The 12058-nt window shown below is 37.9% G+C and overlaps 1 protein-coding gene across 4 annotated transcripts in view; it reads left to right on the forward strand.

Moving 5' to 3' along the window:
• The window catches only part of abca4b (ATP-binding cassette, sub-family A (ABC1), member 4b), a 46312-nt gene extending 34723 nt beyond the window's left edge, over window positions 1–11589 (forward strand). For all 4 annotated transcript variants that reach the window (XM_016677476.1, XM_016677474.1, XM_007564210.2 and 1 more), the window contains 13 exons: window positions 91–206; window positions 1297–1444; window positions 3194–3317; window positions 4111–4240; window positions 4428–4548; window positions 5521–5583; window positions 6131–6237; window positions 7122–7263; window positions 7484–7618; window positions 7931–8034; window positions 9062–9154; window positions 9365–9614; window positions 11026–11589. In XM_016677476.1, the coding sequence (XP_016532962.1) occupies window positions 91–206; window positions 1297–1444; window positions 3194–3317; window positions 4111–4240; window positions 4428–4548; window positions 5521–5583; window positions 6131–6237; window positions 7122–7263; window positions 7484–7618; window positions 7931–8034; window positions 9062–9154; window positions 9365–9614; window positions 11026–11133 (1641 nt within the window). In that variant the 3' untranslated portion in view covers window positions 11134–11589. The remainder of the gene's footprint in view (window positions 1–90; window positions 207–1296; window positions 1445–3193; window positions 3318–4110; window positions 4241–4427; window positions 4549–5520; window positions 5584–6130; window positions 6238–7121; window positions 7264–7483; window positions 7619–7930; window positions 8035–9061; window positions 9155–9364; window positions 9615–11025) is intronic.
• The last annotated feature ends 469 nt before the right edge of the window (window positions 11590–12058 follow it).

Raw genomic sequence — 12058 nt, forward strand, 5'->3', positions numbered from 1 at the left:
TGTGATAGTATGAGTTTTATATAATCTTTAATTTGTTGTTTTTTTGTTGCAGATTTTGCTTTATAATCTCATCGTTTATTTCTCTCTCAGATGAACTACTTTCTCAGCACTGCAATGGTGGTTGGCATTTTCATGGCATTTGATAAAAAGTGCTACACGTCACCAACCAACCTCCCAGCATTAATAGCTCTTCTTCTTCTTTATGGGTAAACTGCTGATTTTTTTTTTTAAATGTAGTTTAATTAAATATAAAGTAAATGTGTAAAGCATTTTGAAGTAAAGTGCAAATTGTGTTTCTGGGAGAGATATTATGGAGAAATCCAGCCTGTCTCATCCGAATGTCTATATTTATAAAGGAAATTAAACGCCCAAGAGATTAAAAACAATTAATTTCAACATATTTTTTTCCTTTTCAAATGTGTTTAAATGTGTTGCCCATCACAGTAATGGAAAAAAAATTAAACAGTGTGGCAGGAAAAACAATGCAAACACAAGTCAGCCAAAAAGGCAGACAAGATAAAAATGATCTATCTACCCAAAGTTGATCTCAGATAAAAGTAGTAATAATAAAGTCTCTATCTCAAAATTGACTTTATAAAGGGAAGATTTATACAAAATATATTTGGCAGGGAAATGAAAGTCAGGAGAAATGTTTTCTGAGGGCAGGAGTTAAGAGACCTAAAAAACACCCAATACGGAGGAATTCAAAAGAGCAAAGTCTGTAATTCAAGAAAGTCAAAGTTAAAGATGCAGGAGGATCATTTGCATAGAGAAGTCATTGATATAGAATAGAAAACTTTATTTATCTGACACCAAAGGTTAACAGGATCTGTAAACATCAACATATTCTACTGACAGATTACACATGAAATAAAAAATGTGATGTAAAAAAAAGTTGTTCTTACCTAAAAGATGATTATGCTCACAAACACCAGGTGTGGTGGTGGCTTTCATCTGGTTGTTTGGGTTTTGTTCAAACTATTAACAGTTGCCATGGCATGAATTGTGCTTTGTGCTAACCTCTGAGGTGTGAGCTGTTCCTTTTCTTTAATCCAGGATTCCCGTTGCTTCATGGGGCAAATTGGTGTTTCTCACAGAGAGAAACACCAATTTGAAGAGGAGAAATCTGCCCTCTTTGCCTGTTTACGTCAATGCAGCTCACCCACATTTCCTGCATAGATGATCATTGTAGCTGATATTGTGTGTTCTCACATCTGTTGAGCATTTTATGGCTCTAAAACGTGACATTTGCCTTTTAAACATGCTATTTTCATAATTCTCAGCCTCTCCTTTCAGGTGGTCAGTGACACCCATGATGTACCCCATGTCCTACGTATTTAGTGTCCCAAGCACTGCGTACGTGTCTCTGTCCTGCATCAATCTGTTTATCGGCATCAACAGCAGCGCCATCACTTTCATCCTGGAACTCTTTGAAAACAATCGGGTAAGGACACACGATAACCGAAATATGAGCAAAAGGAAAAGCTTGTTAATGGTTTGACCTGAATTATTCCTAAAGTACTGATCATTTTAAGGTGAGTGAGAAAGATTTACTGTAACAAAGTAAAATTTGCTGCTTCTTCATTAAAGTTAAGGACTTAATGTGGGTAAGAAATAAAGTTAATGAGTAAAAGTGGCATACTTAGTAACAAGTAGTGGAAGAGATGTACAATTTAACTTGGAGCAGAACTCTAAAAACTTAATGTAATCAGTTATTACATGAAGAAGCCAGAAACTATGGAACAAAAACCCACAGCTAGACCTGCAATGATGCAGATCAGGTCACATCCCAGTTAACTGTGTAAGTGTTTGTTAGTTTTTAAGTAAGTTTTAAAAAGACGAGTTGTAATTGTTTAACGCTCCTACTTTCCATATTTACCCAGAGGTGTCAATTTACTGTGGGCAAATATATCTACCACAAACAATTTGATTCTTGAGTGAGTTTTTCAATTATTACCAAACCACATGAGACTCATCCCACAGAGCAATTTACTGCTTTATTCAAGTACAGAAATGAAAACTGTCATGTTGAGGTCTGTTTCTTTAGTGTATTATTTCACACAATAATATTAAGAGACCGTTTTGCGTGTGATTGTGTATAATAAATAGATTATGCTATTATAAGGGGAACAATTATAGATCAGTATCTGTCATATCATCGCTGGGGAAAAAAGAAAAAATTGACCTGCAGCTGAAGAACTCATTCATGCAAATTCCTCCTGTTTCTGTTTCGTACTGTTGCCCGCGGCTGTAAGAGGTGAATTATTTCTCAAAACAAGCCATGTTTTCTGAACGTCTGGATCCCCTCAGTTGCAAGTAACATAAATTGATTAATGCAGATGTGGACTAAAGTCTGCTGTGAGGCCTCGAGGGCAGACGAGTGTCTGACAAACCAGAAAGGAAAAAAAAATACCAAGAGGGGACAAGGAGATGCTAATTAAGATCGGACTCAAACTTGTTTTAGCGTGCGTCAAAGAGGAAATGGTAGATTTCGGTGAATAATGTGGAAAACATTTTAATGAGGCCTAAACATTCAAGGTTGAGTGTGGAAGACAATATTTGGTCTGAAGACTCTGTCCGGACAAATATGTATGCAAACTTTATGTGTTTAAAAAGAAAAAAAAGGGGGGGGCAGTAGGGTAAAACCAAAGCTGGGTAAAGTTTGGAGAATGCACTCTCATTGTAATCTACTATGATAAAAACATAGAGCCCGTTCTCCAGCAGATGGTTGTCTCCTCTGAACATCTGCGCTCCATTTTTCTCACCGCAGATGAGTCATGAGAGATGCTCTCCAGGTGGACTGAGTCATATTAATGTGTGTTGATATTTCTCAAAAAGTATTCATAAAATTGTGCATTATAAAATTGCCATCATTCTTGCCAAGTTTGAAAAATTAGCTTCATTAAAAGAACTTCTTTTTCCATACAGAAAAAAAAACAAAAAACAAAGCCAAAATGAGGACATTATTCAAAATGGGCACACACAACACAAATGCTTACTTGAGATTGTTTTTGTCTGTTTACAGATAAAGTTTTACACCGAGTCCCAAGCATGGCACCATCATGTTGTGTTTTGCAAACAGTTTACAAATGGAACATAAATATTAGCCTGTATTTGTCGCAGAGCTCTGGTTTCTATGCCATCAGATGTGTTTTCATATCGTCGCTGCTGCGACGTGTTCCTGTGTTTTCAGGCTCTGCTGACGTTTAACGAGTGGCTGAAGAAATTGCTGCTGGTGTTTCCTCACTTCTGCCTGGGGCGAGGACTGATAGACATGGCCATGAATCAGGCTGTAACTGATGTCTACGCCAGGTTTGGTAAGCGCCGCGTGGTGTTTCACTCGTTAAAAGTGTTGACAAAGAATGTGCAAGAACATATTAAAAAGTTTAAAACTCGGTTTCCCCGTCACTCTTAAAGAAGAGCGTCCTCACAGATTGATTCCGTCACCACCATGGTATTCTCAGGGAGATGCGCTGTAGTAGTTTTCACCTTTGTCCTGCAGGTCATCCTACCCGATAACTTTCTACTAAATGTTTTTCTGTGTCCTCTACATGGCTCCTTCCCTACTTCAAACATTACTTCTTGCGGTTTCTGTTTTCTGTTTGCTATGTACGATGTTCGAAGCTTAGGATCTGTATCTGCTTCAAGCTTCTCCACAACTTTTACCCCTGATCTGTCTGCTTTGTTCCTTGGTTTTCATGATGCTGTATGTTCTCCAACAAAACTCTGAGTGTCTCACAGAACAGCTGGATTTTCACAGAGGTTACGAACTCTGTATGCTCATTATGGGAGTCTGGAAAGTGCTTATTTTCTAAAAAAACAACTTTATACTGCTTTTTATTGTGATGTAAATGTTGAAATTGATCTATCGTCTTACATAATTGAGAATTATGCACTGCTTTGTCTTGATGTACCACAAAAATTGCATTTAACTGCACTCAAGTTTGTTGTTTTAATGGGAGAAAATAAGAAGAAAAAAATGAGAATAGGAATTCTTGACAAAATGTTAAATTGTTTGTAAAGCTTTGATTTTTGTGTGTGTGTGTGTGTGTGTGTTTCATATCACAAGTCAAAATATTGTGGTATGTCTTTCTTTTTTCTCTTCTAAAGGTGAAGAATACAAGATGGATCCTTTCCGGTGGGACTTTGTGGGAAAAAACATCTTTTTTATGCTAGTGGAAGGCTTTGTGTACTTTGGTCTCAACCTTTTGATCCAGTATCGGTTCTTCTTGGATCACTGGTAAGAGCTTGCAATTGACACACACAAGCAACATTTAATGCACTGAATGGAAATATATTAAAACCGAATAGCTTGAATTATCTAATTCAGCAATTAGCTTGAATTAGCTGTTCAAGCTAGCTTTTGAAAAGGCATTTCTCTGGTCTTGTCGATTCCTCCTTAGAGGACTTTGTTCTTTATTTCTCAGGTTACCAGACTGTAAACAGACTGTAGTGAAAGATGAGGATGAGGATGTTGCAGAGGAAAGGCGGAGGATATATGAGGGAGGAAGCAAGAAGGACATCCTGCAGATCAGGGACCTCTCAAAGGTAAAAAATCTTTACATCAAACTTTTCCGCATCTTTTCTAAGATTCTTAGAAAGTATTCTTACTACTTAGTGTATTGAATACTAGGTGTTTGCTCACATAAATCACATGAATTAAACAGTCACCAAACAGTAATATTTTTATGATAATATGAAGCTATTTTCCTTCCGGCATTACATTATCTTGATAAATATAATAATCTACCATCTGACAATGGCTGCATAAACTAACAACAGTCCCTGATAGCTGCAGCCTCCATCAGCACCACAAAGCTGCTAAATACAACACTTAACTGTTCAGGAACGATCTGAGGAGTGCAGATCAGATCTCATTTAAAGGAACAGTATGACCAAAAACGTTAGCAGTTTTGAAACCGTAACTTGATCTTGTTCTTTGTCCATGCCTAACTACAGCAGCCATGTTTGACAATAAAAGGATGATCAAATAAAATACTTGGTGCATTTGTGAACATATGAAATGTATACATACCAATATTAAATAAAACACACACAAAATAAATAAATGAAGTTTTATCTAATATAAAAGATGGTAATTTGGAAATTTCTTTTTGTTGCATTGGACTGTATCATGTTTCATTTTTTTCTATATAACAGAATAAGATATTTTATTAGATCAATTCTGGAGGAAATAATTGTCACTGCCCAAGTTGCTTAAACTTTATAATTTTTTTCTTTTACATATAAAAAGGAGGAACATAAAGTGGACACTAAAGAAATATCTTCAGAATTACATAAAATTGTCCTTAACTCCTTTGTCCACAAACTGCATTTCACTCCACCAAACAAACAAATAATCTTAATTTACCAGACTAAGATATATGAAATTATAAAATTCAGAAGTCAGGACACTGCACATGATTCACCAGTTAGGTGTGTTTTAAAATATATTTGTGGTCGCTACATTTGCTTTGGTACTGCTCCAATAAAATGAGATATTATCGTTTCTCTGTACAGACGTATGTGGGCAGAAAGAGGGCAGCTGTGGACCGGATTTGTGTGGGAGTCCCTGCAGGCGAGGTGAAGTCACCGAGTTCATCCATGCTGAGATCTATTTCTATCTTTTCTTTTTGCCACAAATTGTGTCTGTTTGTCTGTGAATAAATAAAGGCTAATAGTTAAAATTCACAACTTTAAATTTATTTTGTTTTCATGAAAACAGTTGAAATAGATATTTATACACAATATAAAATGTCATTCAAATCAGTTTGTCTGTGACGGCGGTTAATGATAAATCTCAAAGCACTTGAAAAAACAAACAGATCTGATCTATATGTAAAGTATAAAGTCAAATCAATCCAGTCATACTGTCAGATTAATATTCCATGTAATCCTGCTTAGAATACAATGCTACGCTGATTGGAAAAACATTTTCCATCTAACCAGTGACAGCAAATTGCATTGATTCATTGACTTTACAGCAATGCCCTGACCTGAGAAAGCACAGATTAGTGACTGAAACCATAAGAGAGGAAACATTTGAGCTTCTTGATGATATTCATTCTTTATAATAGTGCCACAGTTTTCTGTGCTTCTGGTATTAATGGCGTCCTTTTGTTGTTGTTAGTGTTTCGGCCTTCTGGGAGTTAATGGAGCTGGGAAGACAACAACTTTCAAAATGTTGACAGGTGACACTGATGCCAGCTCTGGAGAGGCTACTGTGGCTGGGTACAGGTAGGTGGAGCTCATTTATTGAATAATAAAGGCATTCCTGTCCCTGCTTAAAAAAAAAAAAAAAAAAAAAAAATTAAGACACAGTACCTTGCAAATGTAGTTATACCAACTGACCCATAAACTTACATACATTTCAAATTAATTTTATAAGATTGACCAATAAAAAGTAGTGGATAATTGTTAAATTAGATTTTCAACATTTTCAACACACAAAAATCTACAGAATGCATTGGGCTCCTTTTACTCTGACCCTAATGAACACAATTGTAAAAAAAATTGTACAAAACTTAGCAATTTTGCAATGCACATCCATAAGACATTTTAAAAGTTAGTGAAACTTTTAAAATGCAAGATAAAATGTCATGCCTATTAGACCTGACACATCTTGAAATTAAACTAGTACTTGCAGCCAAATGATTTTCAGTTGAAAACCATGTTATTTTCCTTTTATGTCATAGCTTTCACCACGTTGTTTCTGTGTACTGCACTCAACCTCCCCCTCTCCCCCCCCCCAAGAAAATACATAAAAATTTGAGGAGTATGAATATTTTTTCAGTGCTCTATGTAATGACAAAAGTTTGTTGCTCCTGGCTCATCCTGCATGTAGTTCCAGCTGGGTGAATCCTAAAACAGCTCTGAGAATTAGACCGTTTGGACACCATCTGATAATGAAACTGACCCGCGTCTCTAAACACAAGTGAACATGTGCTAATCAGGAGAGAGAGAATCAGACTTTTGACACCCCGAATCTGATGTTGTTTTGACAAATTTCTAAATGTAGACATTTGCATCATGTCTCCATACAGCTAACGCCATCTAAAAATGTTCCATATCCTTTGAGCTCCTGCAGTATCTCAAGTAACATATTGTGTTTATATCGGCAGCATCCTGACAGAGATACTAGACGTGCACCAGAACATGGGCTACTGCCCCCAGTTTGATGCCATTGATGAGCTTCTTACCGGCAGGGAGCATCTCTACCTCTACGCCCGACTCAGAGGGGTGCCCGAATCAGAGATCCCCAGAGTAAGTGGGACTCCAGCTGCTTCACATATTGAAGCACCGTAGGATGTTCTACTCTGCTACACATATGGCAAAGACCTCCATCTTCTCTTCACGTTTTGTTTACTCCATCCCCATTTTTCCCATCTGTTTTTTTCCTTTTTTTTGGCGTATTCTTTTATGAAGGAATCCGCCAGTGATGCATTGAAGTGGCCTCTGAACTTAGATTCTGTTTCTTCTGCAGGTGGCAGAGTGGGGCATCCAGAAGCTGGGCCTGACAGAATACGCTGGCTGCAGCGCAGGAACTTACAGCGGAGGCAACAAGCGTAAACTGTCCACAGCCATCGCAATGATTGGCTGCCCTGCGCTGGTCCTGCTGGTAGGGGAGCCAACGACGACAAGCTACAGAGCCCTTTGCTTGTGTTTTTTAGATTTTATGCAAGAATTTATCAATGAAATAGTCTATGGATCCAGATGGTAAGCCATATGGGTTCAGTCAGGCCTGGCCTGGAATGTTTTATATGTTGGCACGAAAACGACGCAGTTCAGTTCAAACTGGCATAAATCTGTGATTTGTTGCCATATGCTGATAGAGATAAGGACTTGGTCTCTGTTCGTGTGGTGCTATGTGCTCAGAGAGACAAGTTTGTTGTTTGTTCTGTAGCTGTTTTCCTTTTTTTTTTTTTTTTAGGATGAGCCGACGACTGGGATGGATCCGCACTCTCGCCGCTTTCTGTGGAACGCCATCATGAGTGTGATTCAGGACGGCAGGGCCGTGGTGCTAACGTCACACAGGTTCGAAACCTTGTGATGAAATAAAATCTTGGCCCACAAACATGTGTCAGCAGCTAACCAAGCACAGTTAGCCTGTTTCCAAAGGCATAAAAACCCCAAAAAACATTCCGATATTATTGTTTGTGGAAGGAAATTTCTACATATAATTAACATTTTAACAAAAATAAAAGTCCCATAAAAATCCCCTTATTTTTTCGAGTGCAACCAGCTGGCTCCAAAACTCACCTAAGTAGGAAATTCAATCCATTTGTGAGTCATTTATTTTCAATGTACATGTACATTTCCTTAAAATGGGATATTTGTTCCTTTGATCCTTGCTACCTTTCCAAATAAACACCTTAAAGCCTGTATTAAACAAACTGTTCATTAGGTTCACATTTCTTTATTAAAATGTTTTCTTTAATTGGTCTGATTTAATCTAATTTTCTGAGCAACTAAATATGTTCTCATTACTTGTAAGCTGAAAATGATCTGTTTATGTAATTACTGTATATTATATTTCACATAATGAATTGAGTTACAGAAATAAATGAACTTGTCAATAATAATTAAATTTATTGAAATACAAATGAACAAATAACATTTTAGAGATCATACAATACAGCAGAAAGGTCGGGGATAAAGTTGGGGTTGGTTATAGAACATTATCATTTTGAACCACAAACCTACCAAGGTTAAGCTGTCTATCTAAACTGACAGGCTGGAAAAGGACATCATTATTTAGAGTAATAGCCAAGAGACCCAATTTGCACTTTTCAGCAGAACAAGAAATCCAAGAAGTCTGCAAAGCATTATTCATCTGCTACAAAGGCCCAGTCAAAGTGCAAACCTAAATCCAATTGAGATTTTGTGGTATGACTTTAAAACCAATGTATACTAAAGATTTTCCTTCCACTTCATATAAACGCACTACTTTGTGTTCATCCTTTACATAAAGCTCTAATAAGAAGTATTAAAGTTTGTGGTCTGACAAGGCGACAAAGGTCACAGACATGAATAACGATGGATTGCTGTTGTTTTCCACCAGCATGGAGGAGTGTGAAGCTCTATGCACCCGACTGGCCATCATGGTTAACGGGACCTTCAAGTGTCTTGGTACCATCCAGCACCTCAAATACAAGTAAGAGTTTGTTTCTTACTTACCCAATAACTGTGGTTCCAATCTGTGACTGTAAGTCTGAGGCTAGCATTAATATATATATATATATACCGTGATGGTATATACATATATACCATCACGTTATAGATGACAGAAGCATTAATGTTCAGAGCTGTAGCCACCAAAGAAAGCAGTATGCAGTGTTTCTGTGCCTTGCTTCCTCGAACCCAGATTTGGCGACGGCTACGTTGTGACAATGAAAATCAGGGGAGCCAAAGCAGGCTTGTGTCCAGAACTGGAGCCTGTGGAGAGCTTTATGGAGAACTCCTTCCCCGGCTGTGTTCAGCGGGAGAAACACTACAACACGCTGCAGTATGAAATTGCCTCATCCTCCCTGGCGAGGATTTTCCAGCTGGTGGTGGCCAATAAAGACAGGCTCAGCATCGAGGACTACTCTGTTTCCCAGACAACACTGGACCAGGTAACGCTGAGATGTGACAATCACAACAAAAACAATTACACTTTATTTTTAAAAAGAAAAAGATTGCAATGTGTTAAAAATTCATAAGAGCTGCTGTCAGATGCTTGCTAACAAAACGTAATCGAGCATCGGATACCCAATTACAGAATGTTCTCGTAAACCTAATTCGTAATTGTGTTGGGAAAACTAGTTCACTTGATCACTTTCAATTCTGGCTTTCGGGAACAATTTAGACTCAGAAAAGCTCAAAATTAATTCTTGTGATGCATCACTGGGAAAAAATAGAAAAAGGAAGCAAAAATAGTCATTTAGAGACTGCAAGGTCGACGCCATTTACAGGCAAAACATTACAGTTAGGCAAGACTTGGTGTCTTCATATGGCTTGTAGGAGCACCTCCTTCTTCCTCCTATGTTTAAGAGATGGGTGCTCCATTAATGCATAGAGGGAAATTACTGAGCTAGAAAGACATCTAACGACAAATAATAAAAAATAACTATTTTCTACTAATGTGTAGTATGGAAATATGGATAATATAAGCTTTAAAACAGATCACTTACAGTATTCATAACACTGCGTTGTACATTCATACTAGATTACAAATGCCAAAAAGAAAACCTGCCAGGAATTAACCACTTAGTCCTACTAGAACAATGAACTTAATTGTGCAAACTGGCTTTCAAATTGTGCCTGTAAACTTTGAAATTCATTAAAGAGTACCATTTTTTTTTTGTCTTCAAAGGTTCCTTTGAAACCAGAGTTTGTCTATGTAAACCAACACTTTATTTCCATGCTGTACACCTGTTCTCATAGACACACATGACATATTATTTTTTTTAACTTGTTACTCCAGTTTGTCCAAAGTGTTTGATTCAGGATGATGCATTTGCCTGTTGATGTCATTGCCATATTTGAACACTTTATTTATTTATCTCTTTTGTTCTGGTGTTTTCAAGGTTGTAAAAGTGGCTGAAGTCTGAATGAAGTTCTTGAATGTGCAAGAAACTAAAACTGAAGTGGGTTAGACGAGCATTTTGACAAGAAAGTGTGTAAGAACTTTAGTTTTGCATTGCGGAGAGTGGATATGAGGCCAAAGGACGCTGGTATTAAAACATGAAAGATTGTATTATTATTCATCTTGTTCGTTTTTTTCACTTCTGTTGCAAGCTGCACAAGCCTTCAGGGATACGCTGTTATAGACAATGGATGTCATTGCAAGATGACTTTAATAGTTAACTATGTGAGAGCTAATCTTATACCTCCTAATGCTTTTTTTCTGTTTGGAATTGCATACGATTCCAATCCAGTCAATGGCGGGAATGCTATATTAATGCCTGCGATGAGGAACTGGTGCAAAGTCAATGAGCCAGAATGCCTCTGATCACATTCTGAATGAATTTCTCTTTTGTTCAGGTGTTTGTCAACTTTGCCAAGCAACAGACGGGAGAAGACGACGACGTGACGCTGCACAGACGAACAGCAAGAAAGGACATGAAGATCTCGCCCGTGAAGAAGAAATAATGGGCAGCCACTTCTGAATACTCAGACGAAAACAGAAGGGTTTCCCTGCATAGCAGTGAATATGATGCACATTCCATAACCCAGCAGCCTCGTCTCTTCTGCTAACCAAGGTGTTCATGAGTTAGTGAGGCCCTTCACCTGCCAAGTTGGTTCCTGCAGCCACAGCCAAACTACAAATGCCTTTGGCTCCTGATGGGGATTAACTTGACCTGATATACCAAGCATGTGTGACTCATGATTATGACTTACAGTGTCTGTTAGCCCACAGAGACTGATGTAGAAACAGAGAAAACAGCTCATCAGACTGATGGGTTATTTAAATATGTACATACTGTATAAGTTATGAATTATTAAGCTTCCTAGACTTTGTTTTGTCTATATTAAAAACACAAATCTATTTTATTAGGCATATGTACATGAAATATTTATTTGTCCTCAGACTGACTGAATGCAAAATATGTTTACCACTGCTTTTGTTCTGTTTGGTCATTTGCTAAGCATTAAAGTATTTCTTTATCTGCTGTGTTTTATACATTGCGCATCATGTCGTCTCCCTGTGCGAGAAGAAAATCTCCCCATATCTCTGGCATTTGTTTAACCTCAGCCGTCCAGTCGAGTTGCGACAATTAAACCGTCATTACAAACAGTCAACAGTTTATAACGGATACACAAAGCCCTGCGCTCACCTTCTGTGTCGCAGTCATTGCAGAGGACTCGCCAAGCGTCTTGTCACAGTTTCCACTTCTTTGACAAACAGTCCAATTACTTTTCTGCTGCTGCAAGTTGTGGCGTCATTGCCGGAGGATGCCCACAAGCCCGAACCTCACTGGCCACCTCAAGTAGATAGAAGGATGTTGCCAATGTACAAGTCGGGGCTGCTAATGAATTCTCTGGAGGAGATCTCATGCCACTGTCTCCCCCATAT

This window comes from Poecilia formosa, unplaced genomic scaffold (assembly GCF_000485575.1).
Source record: "Poecilia formosa unplaced genomic scaffold, Poecilia_formosa-5.1.2 Scaffold156, whole genome shotgun sequence".
Lineage (NCBI taxonomy): Eukaryota > Metazoa > Chordata > Actinopteri > Cyprinodontiformes > Poeciliidae > Poecilia > Poecilia formosa.